At 43.3% G+C, this 19,757-nt stretch overlaps 2 protein-coding genes and 1 long non-coding RNA gene across 3 annotated transcripts in view; 1 reads left to right on the top strand and 2 right to left on the bottom strand.

Moving 5' to 3' along the window:
• The window catches only part of LOC138969285 (gamma-aminobutyric acid receptor subunit alpha-2-like), a 108,132-nt gene that overhangs the window by 28,477 nt on the left and 59,898 nt on the right, over positions 1-19,757 (top strand). Inside the window, exon 2 of the mRNA XM_070342041.1 lies at positions 7,286-7,383. Within this exon, the coding sequence (XP_070198142.1) occupies positions 7,286-7,383 (98 nt within the window). The remainder of the gene's footprint in view (positions 1-7,285; positions 7,384-19,757) is intronic.
• LOC138969260 (uncharacterized) lies at positions 8,412-10,331 on the bottom strand. The gene is made up of 2 exons (XR_011456410.1): positions 9,035-10,331; positions 8,412-8,763 (listed from the first exon to the last, which is right to left on the bottom strand). It is a non-coding gene; the product is annotated as an uncharacterized lncRNA (long non-coding RNA).
• On the bottom strand, positions 11,205-18,682 carry LOC138969633 (uncharacterized). Its single transcript, XM_070342491.1, has 3 exons — positions 18,505-18,682; positions 15,161-18,233; positions 11,205-11,212 (listed from the first exon to the last, which is right to left on the bottom strand). The coding sequence occupies exons 2-3, from the start codon at positions 16,815-16,817 to the stop codon at positions 11,205-11,207; spliced, it is 1,665 nt and encodes a 554-aa protein (XP_070198592.1). The 5' UTR covers positions 16,818-18,233; positions 18,505-18,682.

The raw sequence follows: 19,757 nt of genomic DNA, 5'->3' as shown, positions 1-19,757 counted from the left end.
ACCAATTGGAACGTGTTCATTTATTTGCATGTAAACGGTTTCTGCACGTAGTAGATAAAACTCCCAATGATGTTGTGTATGGTGAATTGGGTAGGTATCCTCTTTGGGTGACAACAGTCACAAGGTTGATTAAATATTGGTTACGGTTATTGAGACAGCCAGACAATTAATTTTTATTCAAAGAAGGCATACAAAATGTTGTTCAACCTCCACGAAAAAGGTGGTATCACATGGGTAACGCATGTAAAGGCAGTTTTGTGTGAAAATGGATTTTACCAAGTTTGGATGTTTGGATGTGGAAACGAGAGGGTGTTTTTTGCAGAACTGAAGGAGAGGCTCTGCGGTTCCTTCTGTCATGATTGGCGTAATCATTTGGACTCGAGTGAGCGCCTATTACTGTATGGAAAATATAAAGCCTGTTTTGAAAAAGAACGTTGTGTGGACATTTTATGGAAAGATGTGTACAGAAATGTCATCGCTCAATTTAGAATGGGTGTATCACAGATAAATATCCACAGATATCGCTTCCAAAATTCAACAGAAAACAAGTGTTGCCCCTTTTGTGAAGATAAATTACAGACCGAAATTCTTTTTTTTTTTTTTAATGCCAAACATATTGTGAGTTAAGAAGAAAGTATTTAGCACAGTTTTTAAGTGTAGGTGATCAGTTGGGCAGTATGATTTCCATGTTTAAAAAACAAGACACAGAAACAATTGTAGATTTAGCAAAGTTTTAGTTTTTTTTGCATTTCAGTTAAGATTGTCAATGTTAAATAATAATGAGGATTAATTGTCGCTGAAGGTTTAGTTGTTGCTGTATTTATTGTTCGGTTGTATGTATATATTAGGCAGCATTGATGTGCAAGATTATTGATAGAGGAAAGCTTGGAACAAACCACAATGTATTTTGCATACGTTTATAATTAAATATCATGTTGTCTATTTTTTCCTGTGATTCATGTGTACCCCCCCCCCCCCCCCCCCCCATTGAAAGGGGCTGTAGGCCCATATTCAATTAAACTGTGTCAGTGTCAGTGTCTCTTTCTCTCTCTCTCTCTCTCTCTCTCTCTCTCTCTCTCTCTCTCTCTCTCTCTTTCTCTCTCTCTCTCGCTGTCTTTCTCTCTCTCTTTCTCTCTTTCTATCTCTCTCTCTTTCTCTCTCTCTCTTTCTCTCTTTCTCGCTCTCTCTCTCTCTCATTTCTCTCTTTCTCTCTCTCTCTCATCTCTGTCTCTGTCTCTCTCTCTCTCTCTCTCTCTCTCTCTCTCTCTCTCTCTCTCTCTCTCTCTCTCTCTCTGCGATTGACAATCTGGATGATAACAGATCTCACTCCACGATGCGAACGACTGTGCTAAACCTAGAAGACACAGACACTCAACGCGGACTGGTTTCCATGCCGCGACGGAAACGATAAATATTGTGTATTGTTTTAAATGTCTCGCAAAGCTGTACATTTTACCCCAACCAACCCATTTTGAAATGAACCTTCGTGTTTATTCAATAAAATGTCAAAGCGTCTCTGCGAATTTGACAGTATCTCTGAGACTTTAACACAGTGTGACATGCAAAGAGCCAAGTCTGGGCCACCACACGGACGTAACGATATGTAAATGAGATTAAGGCTGGGCGGGAGCCGTCGACAGGCTAACTTCTGGTGTCTGGCAGTCAGAGTATGATCTGACTCCGAAACAAGATGAAACAGTCTAGTTGCTTGCCATTTCTTCGTCATTTTAGAACTGTGTGTTTGTTGGAGAAGGAAGCACAAGGGAGAGGGAAGAGAAAGAGAGAGTGTGTGTGAATATTCTCAGTGTGTGTGTGTGTGTGTGTGTGTGTGTATTTGTACCTCTGTGAGGAACCCAGAGGAAAAGGTCGACCAATAGAACGACGAAGACGACAACTATGCTGCTGATGAAAACAAGGAAGAGGGAAAGGAAGAGGAAAACAATGACCAGTCGTAGGTGGCAACGGTCAGATTCTGGACTTGACCTACATTGCAACGCGCCACTTTTATAGTCAGTACAAAAATGGAAGCCATTAGGCAATGGCAAATTGTCTCAGACAATGCGTTGACAAGGTTATCGCAACTGCAGACACTTCCAAAGTGAAAATCCAATGCAGACAGTAAAAGCCAATGTCTATGTTTCTTTCAATTTATTCAGCCAGCCTAAGTATTTTAGACAGATCACTCAGAGCTAAGCTGACAAAGCAGGGGCTGTGTTAAGTGGGAATTGTCACAAATGAGATGCTTTTAGCCGTCAAACCTCTAGAGCTTCTAAAACTTGAAAATGCCAGACAAGAATCGCCCTTTGCATGAAAGTCCAAGGCTTTTGGGAATAAGTGACGTCGTCTGGCACTCTTTTCGGATCAGTATAAGGAGAGATTGGGGATGGGACAAGGAAGGGGGGGGGGTGTAAGACAAAAATGGAATAGGGAGTAGTGATTTGGTTTGGTGGGGGAGGGGGTGAGAGGGATAGAAAAATTGTGTTTAGAGATGTTTAGGTGGTTAGTGATTTAGAGGTAAGTTACGAATGGCTGCGTGTTAATGTGTGTGCGTTCGTTTTTATGTGTGTGTATGTTCGATCACATGTGTGAGTGTGCTTATGTGTGTGTGTCCGTGTGCGTGTGTGTCTTTCTGTCGTAAACTGACAGACAGACAGACAGACAGATCCTAGAGAAGCGCAGAGACACGGAGTGAATGTTGCGTGTCTGTTGACAGGAACGAAGCTGACAGATCACGTTTGCTGTTAAAACGAGAGGAAAATTGCAGCAGAACTCGATCACTATTTTTTTCCGTGCGAAACACTTTTTATCTTTTGGAAAATTATCCAGGAACCCTGAAGATTTGAGAAGTCGGGAGACGCTGCACTTTAAAGTTCATCCTTTCGCCTGACCTCTTAGCTGTTGGGCGGTCAATATTTGTCTGTGGTCGTCTGTTTTTGTGACGTGATGCGTGCTGGGTTGTGCACGTGCAATTTATATTTTTGCCCTTGCGTTTTTTTGTCGGGTCTTGACCCTGTTTGGAAAACTTGGGTCGTGCTCAAGAAGGATTTGGAATCGTCACTGTCAGATTTTAGATTAGATGTAATTGTGTGGAGTCGGTGAAAAATAAGAACATACGCTTTCGTCCCCATTGGAAACTTGCAAGAGAGGTCAAGAAGGAGGAGGAGATGCACGATGAGGAAGAGGAGGGGGAATATAAACACACTGGAGGGGCCCAAGAGACCTTGGCACTCGCTGAAAATGTCACGTATCAATGAGTGTGCAAAACAGCAGAGCACACCATTTTGATTGGAGTAAGCCGGTCGATTTCAGCGGTTTACTCATGAGAAATATTTCTCACAACGTCAGTGGACTTTTTCCGCTGTGAGGTTTTAAAACGCAGAAAGGAAAAACTATGAAACACCAGAGCTTACGAGAACGTGAAAAGTTCGCGAGTATGTCAAACGCGAACATACACCTCAAATGGAACATGCCGACACAAAGAACAGGCTACAAAAACAAACGCACACGGAAACACGCCTGCTCTAAAAGCCTACATCGCAAAACTATGTCCACAGCCTTACTAAACATGCACCTTGATTTTAAGGAGCCAGATGACGACCTGAGAGGCGTCCCAATCTTCCTGGGCTAGAAAAGGACTGACAAGCTCCTCGCCTGCTGAAAGCTCTGACTCTAAAAAAAAAAAAAAAATGATGAACAGTTCTATTCCAGGGAGTGGACCTATGTCTTCTCACAAAAGGAACCGTAAAGAATCGAGGAGTAGGCGTCATCATACAACACTCAAACAGAAGCCTGACACCCAGAGCTATGCAACTGAAAAGATCTCATGCAACTATAGAGCGGAGTCAACAGCACTTCGCCGTGCATTGTACATGTAGACATTCACAACGTCAGCTCAGCTCAAAAGACCGTCTTCTTCACAGATTGCAGATCCCTACTGCAGGGACTTGAGAATACCGGAAGCGAAAAGTATCTACATATCATCAAGAAAGTCCTGCACGATGCATCAAGACAGTCCACAATCACACTCGAGTGGATTTCAATCCCAACGAGGGATCGCTGGGATCGAGAAGGCTAACGCCCGTTTCAAGTTAGGCAATAACAATGCAGCAGTTCAGCCACATAGTGACCGACAGAGAAGTGAAAATAATAATCAACAATTACTACCGGTCACGGTGGAAGAGGAGGCGCAGACAGTGGGGTTGACCCAGTCCGCCGACAGAGACACAAGCAGATAATCCTCTTCAAACTGAGGACTGAGTCACATCAGCCGCCTGAAGATTGACCACACCGACACATATTCATTTTGCACAGGGTCACAGATCCCTAAACATATCCTTCGACACTTGGCCGGGGCCATGATGCTCCTCGTGGTCAAATCTGGCGAGAGGATGCGGGGGGGGGGGGGGGAAAAGCTACAGGTGCGGTTTTGGGTTGCCCATCTCGACCATGATAGACCGTGGGATTCGTCTTGACGACCCAGAAGTAGATCTGACCCATTACTGGTCATATCGACCGCAGAAGAAGAAGATGCCTGCAAAATCTAACCGTTCGGCCTTCAAGTAATGTTCTCTGATCACGTTATATTTTCATCAGTTTGCACAATATAACCAAACACACTTTTTCAGCATGCCGATGCGCAATCACATTCAACCGAATATCTCATGGAAATTGAAACGTGATGCGTGCCTGGGGAATGCGAGAATCTGTGAGTGACCCAGATACTAAGAACAACATGCAAAGCAAACGAATACGCGTAGTTTTGATAACGCCTTGAAAGTCTACGTTGCCGCGTAAAATCTCTTCTTTTGTTCATACAGAAAATGCAAATGAGTCTGCTTCTCTAATACGTGTATCATAGCTGTATGAGTCAATTATTGACACAAACACACCCAAGTGTCAAGGATTTCACAGAAAAACAAGCTGTGGTTAAAGCAGACCTGTTTACCCTTACGATTTTGGCGTAATTTATTACGATTTTCTGAAAAAAATACGCCATTCCGCTATCCGTGTCAAGACTACGATTTTCATTAAAAAAAAATTTTTTTTTTTAATTAATTAACATGTTTGGCATTGTTTTTTTCAATGGCAAAATGGGGTGAAAAAGCACAGGACTGACCAGAGATCATGTCTGTCTGATGAGACGCTGGAGAGCCTTCTAGTGGTGAAGTCTCGCCCTCACTCATTCGGCAAGCGCAAGTACAGTAAAGAAGCGCTTGACACACTGAAAAAGGCCTACTACGAGCAAAAGAAAAAGAATCAGTGATGCATGTGCTTTTGATGGGATCTTCTTTGAAATTATGATGACTACAAAAACTGACTGATGTGTTTTGTTTGTAAATGATGGATATATGTGCATGATTGCGTTTCGCAGACACAGTTGTCATGTGCCGCGGCGTTGTAATTGGCGACGAATGCTGGATGATTACTATTTTTGTGCCAGGATTACTATTTTTGGGGCTGAGCATTACTCCAAAACACTTATGGGGGTAAACAGATCTGTTAAAGGCACAGTAAGCCTCCCGTAAACCATCACAGATACGGTCAGGCTTTTACACACAGTACAAACACCCTTTCATTTAAACACTCACCGATTGAGAACATCCTAGGTGCCCTCCGTAAAGAGCGAACAATTTTCAAAGAATTTATTTTTGCGTTGTTTATCTTACCCCTGAGCCATCGTGAACCCGTGTGATCAAGTTTCCCTTTTTCACAATGTAGTCGTCAGTTAGTCATTTGAATGCGACTCGATGTGAGCTTATCTACAATAGCACGTTTTTATGCACGAAACAAACGGCTGTGGTTCACAAGAACTCTAGCGATGGCTTTTGACTGTTGCCGAGAGGAACGGCGATGTGCCGCATAAACCGTCGTCTGCTACGACCCTTGCGTGACCCTGCTTCTGGGCTTTTCTTTTTTCAAACTTTCACAACTTCGAATTGCACTGATCTTGTCTTGATGAAAAAAGAATTCTTTTATGATTAAAGAATGTTTGTGTAACAAGCTGTCAATTTATTATTTAGATTTTAAAAGTTAGGTCTAGCGCAAAAACGCACCACGGTCCAAAAACATTCTGATAATCATCGATCCACGGCTATCGCCAGTTTAAGGGAAGTAACTCATTTTTGACCTGAGTTCAGGATGGGTCCAAAAAGTGTTCGAGACAATCTGCAAAATTAATTCTTTAAAAATTGCTCGCTCTTTACGTAGGGCACCTAGGATGTTCCCGTTTGGTGAGCGTTCAAATGGAAGGGTGTTTGTACTGTGTGTAAAAGCCTGACAGTACCTGTGATGGTTTACGGGAGGCTTACTGTCCGGGCGTGATTTCCGGGATATTCATAACAGCCGTCCAGCACCAAAACAAGGCGCCATTGTTGTAAAGGGCCAAGTCCACGAAAATAAATTCTTTGAAAATTTCTCACGCTCGACAGAAAGCAGCCAGGATGTTCCCGTTCGGTGAGCGTTTAAATGGAAGTATGCTTGTACTGTATGTAGACGCTCGGGGAGCTCTGTGATGGTTTACGGGAGGCTTACTGTGCCTTTAAGACAAATGTTTCAATATGAGTGTGTGTGTTTGTGCTTGCGTGTGTTCTTTGTGTCAGTATTTGACTTTGTCTCTGTGTCTACGTTTCTGTTTCTCCCTCTCACACTGCGTATCTTTGTGACTGTGTGATTCCATGACATTCCTTCCTCGAGTTGTCTCTGTTGACTTTCTTTTTTCTCCTCCATGCACTTCTTCTGCACAGTTTTCTCAAGAAGAAAAACCCTGATTGTCTTTTCATGGACATCTCAGCCTGGGGATAAGCGGAAACTTGGTTGTGAATCAGTGCACGTTTTATCGCCCAATCTCACGCAGTTAGCCTTGATGGAAACGAATGTGCCTGTTGCCATGCTGTTAGATGAAATATGTTTTTGTAGCAGGAAAGCGGATGCGCACAGATATGTGGATGGGATGTGCTGGGGGGGGGGGGGGGCGGATGGCGACGATGACCAAGAGAGAGTGAGTGAGAGGGAGATACAGAGAGAGAGAGGGGTGGGTGGAAGGAGAGACAATCATTTTTAGTAAAGTCCATTGATTGTTACTGTATCATTCAACAATTCATAGATTCAATATATGAGGAGCACTTTTAGAATCAACCACAAGTTATAAGCTTATATATGGTTGAAACTTATTTTACCGCAAAACCAAGATTCCCCATGAAATTTCAGACTATGAGGAAAATAGAAGAATTTCAAGTTAAAAGGTACTGATTCCAATAAAGATCTTGTAATTTGTTGTCTGTTGCAGGCGTGGTGTGGCCATGCTGTCTGACCACACGACTGTGACACGCGTGTTGGATAACCTATTGAGTGGCTACAACAAGGAGGTGCGCCCTGGCATTGGAAGTACGTTCCTCTGTGTATGTGTGTATGTGAGTGTATGTGTGTGGCTGGGTGGATGCCTGTGTTGGTAGTTACACGTGTGTTGGATAACCTGCTGCATGTCTACAACAACGAGGTGCGCCCTGCAGACCTGTTTACCCTTACGATTTTGGCGTAATTTTTTACGATTTTCTGCAAAAAATACGCCATTCCGCTATCCGTGTCAAGACTACGATTTTCATAAATGGTAAAAATCCCCCCCCCAAAAAAATATTTTTATTTTTTATTTATTAATTCACATGTTTGGCATTGTTTTTTTCAATGGCAAAATGGGGTGAAAAAGCACAGGACTGACCAGAGATCATGTCTGTCTGATGAGACGCTGGAGAGCCTTCTTGTGGTGAAGTCTCGCCCTCACTCATTCGGCAAGCGCAAGTACAGTAGAGAAGCGCTTGACACACTGAAAAAGGCCTACTACGAGCAAAAGAAAAAGAATCAGTTATGCATGGGCTTTTGATGTGATCTTCTGTTAACATGGCAGACACGCTGAAATTGTATCCATGATTACAAAATCATGTAATTTCCAACATGGAAACATCTTCGAAAATAAGCGTATAAATAACTGTATTTTGTTGTTGATTGATCAGTGTTGCTGCCTTTTGATTGCACAAAAACGGATTTTTTTCTCACGCAACTATTTAAAAGCTCAGCCAATGTATTTAATTCATTATCAATAAATAGATTTTTAATTGTTTGAAGATCAGTATGTTTTTGTTTCTCCCAGATTATCATTTTTAGTTCCTCCTAGATAAATGTTTTGAGTTACTCCGAGGTCGTAGCCTTTTTAGTTCTCATCGATCATAATGTTTTTAGCTTTTCCTAGCTAATAATGTTTTAGTTTCTGTTGAATCGTTATGTTTTTAGTTTATCCTGTATGTTGCAGTTCCACTTTTTACCTTGTGTTTTAGATACAATATCTAAGAACACACCAAAGTTATATTCAATACTTTACAACAGTCATGCTTCAAATCAATCTCGTAAAACACTGATGATTTAGATTAATGAATAAATTTATTGGTTGGTAATATTTCCGGATTCTTTAACAAACTATTTCTATTTTAGATCTAACGAATTTGCGTTCATAGTTAATTGTTCTTGCATTGACAGCTAGTTTAATGTCGAACTGGACTTATCTTAAATGGGCTGGTTAGTTACAAAGTCCGAATGTCCTGATGGAAGCCTGGATTCACATGATGACCGTAGCAGTGACGAACTTGATGCAGATCACTGGATGATGATGATAATTAGTAGACAAACTCCTTTTGCTCCTCGCTGGTGGATCACACTGGTGGCGTAGCTTGATTAGTTCACCCTTATCCCAGCGGATCCTAGACGCTCGAACCCCTGGATCAAAGGTAATACTTGTTATTAACAACGGTATCCTAGGATCAAGGTTAATTTTGATTTCTTGCCCTATCTTCATGTCGGGCGGTTCGCAGACAAACCAAGCATGGTTACTGAATAAAATACTAGATCTATATGCCGAACTAACTTGCAGCATGTACGTTTATGATTAACTTCATTAAACATTCTAAAACAAATATCATATGCGAATAGATGTGAGTGTATAATAGCTGTTCCTTGATGGGCGCTCGATATTACAACGACACCTTACCTCTTGATGCTCCTTTCCGGACACTACTCTACGAGTCTGTGCGGCTGCGGGTTACATCTCAGGCCTTGGGATGGTAGGTTAAGTGCCGGCGGCTTTTCATCGGTGGTTACACAGGATTCTTGTTCCCCACTTGTAGCCTCTCAGTACCCGGCAAATAGAGTGACCGTAATGGTTAGCGGTTCACGTTTCCTTCCTCCAAATAACTGTTTTCATCCCACGATGCAACTCCATGAGTTACGTAAATTCGCATATTAATGACGCAGTAATGACGTTGATCCAACATGTAGATTCTCATACTAGTGACGTCATTACTTCGTCTCCAAGGTCTCGTAGACTCTTACCCTAATGGTGCAACAAAATATTTCAGTCTCGGCTAAACAAGAGTTGTTTGGAGTTGAGTCGTAACATAACCCCGGGGGGTGGACAAGCGAAATCTTATTTCGTTTCCGTTTATACGACTCAATATACAATACAATACAATACAATATACAATATGCATATACAATTGTTTCCACATTTTGGAGTAGATCCGCATGAGCCTGTCGCGGCCAGTTTGGCCTCACTACTCCAACGGGGTGGACAAATTTTCCTTCTGGACTCTGAAGCTCAGTTGATGCGACTCAAATAGTCGGCACCTAGGTTGTCCTTTCCTGGCATCTTCACCCATCGAAACTGGCCTCGTGACGTCACAAACGCGGTTTTGTCTCTGTCTTCCTCGACAATGGGTATTCCCCAGTAGCCACGCGTGAGACCTAGCTTGGAGAAGTACTTGGCTTTTCCTAAGCTTTGGAATAAATGTTGAACGTCGGTGATGGGTTCCCCATCGAACACCGTGACATCATTCAACCCACGGAGGTCCGCGCAAAAGCAGTACTTTCCTTCTTCTTTCTTTTTGACGAGAACAATGGGTGAATTGTAAGCTGAGTTGGCGGGTTCGATGACTCCTAGCTTCAACATCTCTTCGACTTCATTCTCCACCATCTTCACATATATATGCATGTGGAATGGGGCGTGGTCTTATATAGACCGGTTTCTTGTCTGTGACCTCGATTCGACACGTAGTCAGATTCGTGGTGAGTGGTACGTCGGTCAGATTATCTAGTCTGTCCGCGCAGATCTGTCTCGCTTCAGTTCGCTGTGACTGAGTGAGTTTCTCTGAAAAGTGCACGTGGTCTAAACCTTCTGTGCGCTTTGTCTCAAATGTTGGGATAGTCCTCTGACTGTCCAACCTGAAGATGTCGTCGTTAGTGGTTTCGTCCTCCTCTACCACTACTGAGACGATCACTTCTTCCTCTTCTTCTTCTACTACTACAACCGGAATTGTTCCATCGGTGACAGGTTGCTCACGTTCGACGTAAGACTTGAGGAGGTTGACATGGAATACTTTTTCCTTCCTCCTTACTTGGACTTTGTAGTCGAAATCATTCAACTTCTCTAACACTTCAAATGGACCTTGCCAAGTGAGTTCCAGTTTGTTTGTTTTCAATGGCTTGAGAATCAGGACTTTCTCTCCTGGTTTTAGCGACCTTGGTTTGGCTTTACGATCGTAATATTGAGCAGATCGCACTGAGGCTTTTTTCAGGTTCTCTCGAGCAAGCAAACAGGTCTCTTCGATCCTCTCACGAAGGTTCACTACATATTCCGCAGTGGTTTTGACCTCATCTGAGACGCTCTCATCTGTCCAAATCTGTCTCAAGAGTTGCATTGGTCCTCTGACAGTACGCCCGAACAACAGTTCGAATGGCGAGAAACCTAAACTCTCTTGAGGAGTCTCGCGGTATGCGAACAGTAATGCAGAGATGAACGTATCCCATGCTTTGGGCTGTTCTATGCACATCTTTTTGAGCATGTTCTTTAACGTGCCATTCATTCTCTCGCACAAACCGTTTCCAGCTGGATGAAATACCGCAGAGGTTTTCCTTTTGATGCGGAGGAGTTCAGTGACTTCCTGCATCAGAGTGCCTGTGAACTGGCTCCCGTTATCAGTCAGTATTTCACTTGGGATACCGAGTCTAGTCCAAAAATCCCACAAAGCATCGGCTACTGTCTCGGCGTGGATGTCCTTCAACGCGACAGCTTCAGGGTAGCGGGTGGCGAAGTCAACCATGACGAGGATGTACCGTTTTTTTGTTCTCGGACATAGGAAGAATAGGCCCTATGATATCGACGGCTACTCTTCTGAAAGCAGTATCGAACACTGGCATCTTGCCCAATGGGACCTTCTTCGTAAGGTGTTTTGGCGCGGATCGCTGGCAAGCGTCACATGACAAGCAGTAGCGGCGGATCTCAACACCACAGCATGGCCACCAAAATTCGCGTCTAATCCTTTCGGCGGTACGACGCTGACCTTGGTGTCCTGCCATTGGATGATCATGGCCGAATGCGAGCACCTTACTACGGAACGATTTGGGAAGAATAACCTTCAAAGACTCCTCTCCTTTCCGATTGAACGTCGACTGGTACAAGATACCATTCTTTTCCACGACCCTCATGTGGCCTCTCTCTTCTCCGGTAGCAGCTTGTTTCCTGATGCTGTCTAACGAAGGATCTGTCTTCTGAGCCTCGCGTAAGTCCTTTGGAGTAAACATATCCGATGTTGGCTCCCGGCTACTTGGCTTACTCGCAGATTTGTCTCTATCATTGTCCAATTTGGACTGTGCTCTGGTATCTACACACCGGTGACACTGTGACGGTTCCCCTACGCTTTGTGTTCGGTGCCCTGACCCTTTGTGTTCGGTTCCCACTCGGTTCCCACACGCCAAAATTCGCGGACAAAACATCCATTTATGGTAGTATTACGCAATGTTGCTCTCTGAGAATGGTCTTGTTAGATCTGTGAGTGTTTACACTACATGCCTAGGTGCTGTTGGATTGAAGGTTTTTGATATTTTAGCCGTTATTAGGTAGAATGCCTTCCACTTTACTGCAAAACTGCATAATTCGTAGCATCGGCAAGAAATATCCTACCAAAAAATGCCTGCTTGGAACTGTCGTTGGTCCAGCAAAAAGTTCAACATGTCTGTAGCAGACAGCCCAAGTTTCAAGATTGTAGGGCCATCCAAACAGCCGTAATAATAACAACAACAAAAGTAGTCAGTGAAATTGGCTGTGTTCGGTCCCCCCACACTTTTGTGACGTAGGCGTGACGGTTCCCATAATTCATTGTGTCGGTCCCCACTTTCTGTGTCGGACCCCACTTTCGACCTAATTTCTCTGTGACGGACCCCACAACCAGCCTATTTTGTGTCGGTCCCCACACCTTCTTGGATTTATGACTTGCCGGTTACTTGTATCATTGTATTCATTGAATCCAATTGTCTCGGAGTTATTTTTCAGCAAAAACCGGCAAGGCAGCACCTTTTGTGATACCAAGTAAGTCAGATGACATCAGTATGTGTGTGTATGTGTGTGTGTGTGTGTGTGTGTGTGTGTGTGTGTGTGTGTGTGTGTGTGTGTGTGTGTGTGTATGTGTGAGAGAGAGAGAGAGAGAGAGAGAGAGAGAGAGAGTGAGAGAGAGAGAGAGAGAGAGAGAGTGATTGACACCTTTCCAGATCACTCCGGTTATGCGACACTACCGCGAGCGTCACTACCGCGTGTCACACTACGGTGAGTACGACACTACCGCGTGTAACACTACCGCGTGTCACACTACCGCGAGTATAACACTGCCGCGTGTCACACTACCGCGCGTACCACAACCGCGAGTACCATAACCGTAGAGAGAACGCATGCAAACTTACTTCTTGTGAGTTTGTGTTCTAACGGCTTTGATTGGAAGCAACCCATTCTATATGTATTCTGATAGTGTGTTCTGATCGTTTTGAGTTCTTGGTTAGCATGACAAACATTGAATTAGTGTTCAGAGAACAGACCAGGCCTTTTTGTTTTATATTTCAAGGAAACATTTCAACCTTTGCCTTCAGCCATGGAAGTCATAAAATGACACGCGGTAATGTTATACTCGCGGTAGTGTGACACGCGGTAGTGTTATACTCGCGGTAGTGTCGTACTCGCGGTAATGTCGTACTCGCGGTAAGTTCTGTTTCCGTACCCGCGACAGCGGCAGCGACAAAAGAAAACGCGCGCAAACGCGTGACGTGTTTCCGTACTTGCGTTTTAAACATGCGGTAAAATCTGTAAACTCCCGCGTTGCCGCGCGACAACGCGAAAAAATCGCTCCATGACCCTTTCAAAAAAATCGCGTCGCTTGCCGCTTGTCGCGCCGCTAACGCGTCGCGCGTGTGGAAACACTCCTGGTCATTTTCTATGTGCTTGATTTTCGTCGCACCGCTGGAAAAACGCTGTCGCGGGTACGGAAACACAACTTTAGTGTGAGACGCGGTAGTGGTACTCGCGGTAGTGACGCTCGCGGTAGTGACCAGCACCCGATCACTCCACATAAACGCTGGTTCTGGTTGCATTGTGCCGCTGACATACAGCTAATAGGATTTTTACACCCCCGGTATAGGGGTGTGTATAGGTTTCACTCGATGTGTTTGTGTTCGCAAGTAGATCTCAAGAATGAACGGACCGATCGTCACCAAACTTGGTGAACAGGTTCTATACATTCCTGAGACGGTCCTTACAAAAATTGGGACCAGTCAAACACACGGTTAGGGAGTTATTGGTGGATTAAAATTATACAAGGCCTGGTATAGACGGACACTCCCGTTGGTCAAAGGGAAATAACCATTCTCACTGCCACCAACTGAGAAGGTTATTTCCCTTTGACGGGGGTGTAGTTCCTATCGGAGGAATTTCTTGTTTTAATCCTTCTGTGGTATTGCTGATGATGCTGAACATGTATTTTACTAGTTTACCAATATGTATCTTTGACCCTGATAGCCTACGAAAACGGAGCAATCATGGCCCAACATTGGCCCAATGCTGAATTTATTGGCGCGGTGTTGAGCCTTAGTCGGGCCGTTGTCGTAGGCTGTCAGGGTTTATGTAGCCTTGTTCCATTGTATTCTGACTGTCATAAAGTAATTAATTTTAAGAGAAAGCAGTCATGAACACAAGGAGCTGGGAAAAGTTGCCTCTTACAACAAGCGTGGATAAAGACACATACTTGACACAGGCAAGTACTCTTTTTTTTTTCAATCACCACTAGAAGTCCCTGGGCAGCATTTTGCTCTGAAAACTGAATCTCACATACGACAGGTGGATCTTTTATTTTAAAAATGTGCCAAATTGCATATCTCCAAGGCCGTAAGACTAAGAGTAGATATTGGGAAGGCCAGTTCAAGAAGGTGTGGGTGGATCAACACATAATTTGCTGGTATACTGGGAACCGTCCCAGAGATAAATAATGTTATATATTATTTGTGGCATAAACTAATAAAGTTAGTCTCTCTCTCTCTCTCTCTCTCTCTCTCTCTCTCTCTCTCTCTCTCTCTCTCTCTCTCTCTCTCTCTCTCTCTCTCTCACACACACACACACACACATACTGATGTCATCTGACTTACTTGGTATCACAAAAGGTGCTGCCTTGCCGGTTTTTGCTGAAAAATAACTCCGAGACAATTAGATTCAATGAATACAATGATACAAGTAACCGGCAAGTCATAAATCCAAGAAGGTGTGGGGACCGACACAAAATAGGCTGGTTGTGGGGTCCGTCACAGAGAAATTAGGTCGAAAGTGGGGTCCGACACAGAAAGTGGGGACCGACACAATGAATTATGGGAACCGTCACGCCTACGTCACAAAAGTGTGGGGGGACCGAACACAGCCAATTTCACTGACTACTTTTGTTGTTTTTATTATTACGGCTGTTTGGATGGCCCTACAATCTTGAAACTTGGGCTGTCTGCTACAGACATGTTGAACTTTTTGCTGGACCAACGACAGTTCCAAGCAGGCATTTTTTGGTAGGATATTTCTTGCCGATGCTACGAATTATGCAGTTTTGCAGTAAAGTGGAAGGCATTCTACCTAATAACGGCTAAAATATCAAAAACCTTCAATCCAACAGCACCTAGGCATGTAGTGTAAACACTCACAGATCTAACAAGACCATTCTCAGAGAGCAACATTGCGTAATACTACCATAAATGGATGTTTTGTCCGCGAATTTTGGCGTGTGGGAACCGAGTGGGAACCGAACACAAAGGGTCAGGGCACCGAACACAAAGCGTAGGGGAACCGTCACAGTGTCACCGGTGTGATCTACGGCCCCAGCGACTGTCTCAGCGCTGTCGTGATACCAGGCAGGTTCTCTGACAGGGAAAATCGGTGTTTTCCTCCTGTCGTTCTGAGTTCCATGGAACTCCCCTATGAGCACCGGCATTATGGGATCCGCCATGACCACGACTTCTGTCTCTCCGCAGAAGAAGGGCGAATCCACATGAATGATCGCGGTCTCGCAGTACCGGACTTTACTTTTGTCCGCTAACGTGGTCCTCTTTCTCTGACCAGTCATTTTGTCGGCCGGCACAAGATGTGCGGCCACCACAATCGAGCTACAGCCCGAGTCTCTCAGGGCGTTCACTCGTTTGCCGTTGACTTTGACGTCAACTAGATCCGAAAACTTTTTTGTGGTGCAGTCTCGACACAATTTATCTAACGGGGATTTTCTTCCCTGTGTTTCGCGTCGGACATCTTCAACTGTCACAGCTCCGGCGGTGTTGCCTTTTTTCCGTAAGGGACAATCGCTCGAACGGTGTAGACCCACGCGACAATAGAAGCATAGTCCTGCTTCTCGGAGTTTTTCGCGTTCCGCCGGTGTCAAAGAAGATCTTTTACCTTGTTGAGGTGATGGTTTATGATCCTTCTCAAAACGTTTCGTTCCGTCCTGAGGAGTTCGCGTTGGTGTCGGTCTCAATTTATTTTGGCTTCTGTTCAGCTCATAATCGGACGCGAGTTTTCCCATCTCCTTGGCATTGATCGGGTTCCGGTCTTTGACATGCACGGCGAGATCGGAAGGCATTGACTGCAAGGACTGCTCTCGCAGGATCAAATCGGTTAATCCTTTGACAGTTTTCTCGCACGGATCAAGCTCGATCCACTTGGTTAGGTACCGATCGAGTCTAGTGATGTGTTCTTTGTAAGTTTCCGCGGGATTACGTCTAGTATTGCGGAATTTCATGCGATATTGCTCAGCGGTGAGCTGGAATCCTTCAAATAACGCGCTCTTCACCTTTTCATAGTCGTCAACATCCTCATCGTCCATTTTGGACACGATGGTACGGGCCTTACCTTTCAAGAAGTATATCAGCCGGGAGGCTTTCTTTGATTCGTCCAAATTCATATCTCTGGCATAGTGTTCAAACTGTTTGAGCCAGGATTCAACGTCATCCTTGTCATCAAGGTAAGGGATTTTGGGAATGAAACGGGGATCATGGTCATGTGAGGGTTGGGAAGGATGAGCTGCGTTTCCATTCGTGTTCATCTGAACCTCGCTCTGAATGCGCAGCTCTTCTATCCTAAAGAGTCTGTTTCTCTCATTCTCTTGGCGCTCATCTTTACGCTCTTCTAGTGCTAGCCTACTGGCTTCTCGCTCATGTTCACGCTCTTTATCCCTCTCCCCTTGGACGAATGACTGTAGTTCCTTTCCCTCCAAACCCAACTCTTTCCCCATGGTGATCAATTCCTTGATCGAACTGACGCTGGGACTTGATGGAACGGTCTGCTCGACCTGTCCGTTCACAGGCTGAGCGGCGTGGCAGTCATCACCTAGATCGGTGATATCAATCAGATTTGCTCCTTCTGTATATTCTGGGTCTATGCCCACGGTTGACGAGAATCTGGTGTAGTGCTGATGATGTCTGGTATCAGCCATTTTAGGTAATCCCTCAAAATGCAAAACTTTGGTACATCCACTCTTGGTGGTACTCTAATATGGAAGACTCTTACCCGCAGGTATTGTACAACCTTTCAACACTGGTACAAACAATGTTACACGCGCACGTGATTTTTCCTACACCTGTCCTTCGTCTCTATCTTGAACCGAAACGACTAACTAGGACTTAGTGGTGTGTCGCTGAGTAAGTTGCCTTACAAAGCCTTATGTGATGACGACCTTCAGTCTGTCAACACACCCACAGAAGTTTTCCCCACTATTAACTATCAACCCGCGGGTTATAGATAACTAATAATGTGAAGCACAACTTAAATAAGCAACACGTTTTAAATGTTACTCCGACTAGAGTTATAATTTAATCTGAACTTAAACTAAGGTCCTAGTACTATCGAGCGTCCATCCTGGTTGGAATTATAACACACTCACCGTTTTGATCAGAACTTGAGAGTATAATTCGAACCGACAGTTAGTTAGTAAACTGCCAATTTCCCGTGAAGTTGTCGAACATCAATTCTATGTCTTACCTTATGACTATGATACTGTTCGACGAACTAGATGGAAATCCTTCCACGAATTAATTTAGCAAAAACGCTGTTCGTGAACAACAGCGATCGCGAAGATTCTTTGGGCAGAATGTACCCAAATCAAACACGGAGTTATTTAAAATTTCTTCTTACAGAAATAATTTAAATATTCTACTTACCACCGTCTGGTCTGTATATGAGTGAATCCGACATGAAGCAGGAAATGATTTTGAATTTTGAAGAAAGAAAAAAATGAAGACAGATTTTTCCAGAAAATATTCTAATTTCCGTCGCTTCACGGATAATTTGACTAACTAATTTATGGGGTAAACCAGTTGTCAATGCAAGTTTTTCTTAGGTACGAACACGAGTTCAGTATAGATCTCCGGACAGAGCCCCCATTGTTGCAGTTCCACTTTTTACCTTGTGTTTTAGATACAATATCTAAGAACACACCAAAGTTATATTCAATACTTTACAACAGTCATGCTTCAAATCAATCTCGTAAAACACTGATGATTTAGATTAATGAATAAATTTATTGGTTGGTAATATTTCCGGATTCTTTAACAAACTATTTCTATTTTAGATCTAACGAATTTGCGTTCATAGTTAATTGTTCTTGCATTGACAGCTAGTTTAATGTCGAACTGGACTTATCTTAAATGGGCTGGTTAGTTACAAAGTCCGAATGTCCTGATGGAAGCCTGGATTCACATGATGACCGTAGCAGTGACGAACTTGATGCAGATCACTGGATGATGATGATAATTAGTAGACAAACTCCTTTTGCTCCTCGCTGGTGGATCACACTGGTGGCGTAGCTTGATTAGTTCACCCTTATCCCAGCGGATCCTAGACGCTCGAACCCCTGGATCAAAGGTAATACTTGTTATTAACAACGGTATCCTAGGATCAAGGTTAATTTTGATTTCTTGCCCTATCTTCATGTCGGGCGGTTCGCAGACAAACCAAGCATGGTTACTGAATAAAATACTAGATCTATATGCCGAACTAACTTGCAGCATGTACGTTTATGATTAACTTCATTAAACATTCTAAAACAAATATCATATGCGAATAGATGTGAGTGTATAATAGCTGTTCCTTGATGGGCGCTCGATATTACAACGACACCTTACCTCTTGATGCTCCTTTCCGGACACTACTCTACGAGTCTGTGCGGCTGCGGGTTACATCTCAGGCCTTGGGATGGTAGGTTAAGTGCCGGCGGCTTTTCATCGGTGGTTACACAGGATTCTTGTTCCCCACTTGTAGCCTCTCAGTACCCGGCAAATAGAGTGACCGTAATGGTTAGCGGTTCACGTTTCCTTCCTCCAAATAACTGTTTTCATCCCACGATGCAACTCCATGAGTTACGTAAATTCGCATATTAATGACGCAGTAATGACGTTGATCCAACATGTAGATTCTCATACTAGTGACGTCATTACTTCGTCTCCAAGGTCTCGTAGACTCTTACCCTAATGGTGCAACAAAATATTTCAGTCTCGGCTAAACAAGAGTTGTTTGGAGTTGAGTCGTAACACTGTATCATTAGTTGTTTTACTTTCTCCTTGATCATTAGATTTTTAGTGTCTCCTGGATAATTAGGTGTTTAGTTTCTCCTGGATCTTAATGCTTTTAGTTTGTCCTAGATCGTTCTGTTTTTGTATCTCATCAAAAGATTCTCTTAGATCTTGGTGTATTTGGTTTTCATTGTTCATTTAATTGCAGTACGTGTTTAGTCTTTCTTAGATTATAATGTTCTTAGTTTCTCCGAGGTTATAATGTTTTTAGTTTCTCCGAGGTTATAATGTTTTTAGTTTCTCCGAGGTTATAATGTTTTTAGTACCCACCAGATCATTATGTTTTAGTTCCCCCTCTGTAGCTGCTTGAATGTCCTAAATTTTGTTTTCGTTGATCCTTATGTTTTTAGTTTCTTCTAGATCGTAAAGTGCTTTTTCCCCAGATAATAATGTGTTGAGTTTATCGTAGATCATAATGGTTGACTTTATCCTAAATTAAATCATAGAGTCTTTTGTTTTTTCCGAGGTACTTGATTACATGACGTTTTTATTTTGTCTAAGGTTCTATGGTTTTTTTAGTTTCTCTTGGATCATTATGTTTTTTCAGTTTCTTCCAGAACAAAATATTTTAGTTGCTTCCAGATAATATTGCTCAAGTTTCTCCTTTAGTAACTGCTTGAATGTCTAACGTTTTGCTTCTCCTTAATCATTGTGGTGTGGGTTTCCCTTAGATTGTAATGTTTGTAGTTTTTCATAGATAATAATTGTTTTAGTTTCTCCTGGATGATTACAGGGAGTTGTCTTGCGGATTGCTAATTTCGTTTCTCATCTTTGCCTGTTGTTTAAATCAGCAAATTATGCTGTAA

Source organism: Littorina saxatilis, linkage group LG6, assembly GCF_037325665.1.
Source record: "Littorina saxatilis isolate snail1 linkage group LG6, US_GU_Lsax_2.0, whole genome shotgun sequence".
In the NCBI taxonomy this organism is placed as follows: Eukaryota; Metazoa; Mollusca; class Gastropoda; order Littorinimorpha; family Littorinidae; genus Littorina; species Littorina saxatilis.
The sequence above is the reverse complement of the archived record's forward strand: the minus strand, read 5'-3'. Positions and strand labels throughout refer to the sequence as shown.

Bases quoted from the DNA above. Each gene is read 5' to 3' on its own strand.
- LOC138969633 (XM_070342491.1), bottom strand. From the start codon at position 16,817: ATGGCTGATACCAGACATCATCAGCACTACACCAGATTCTCGTCAACC.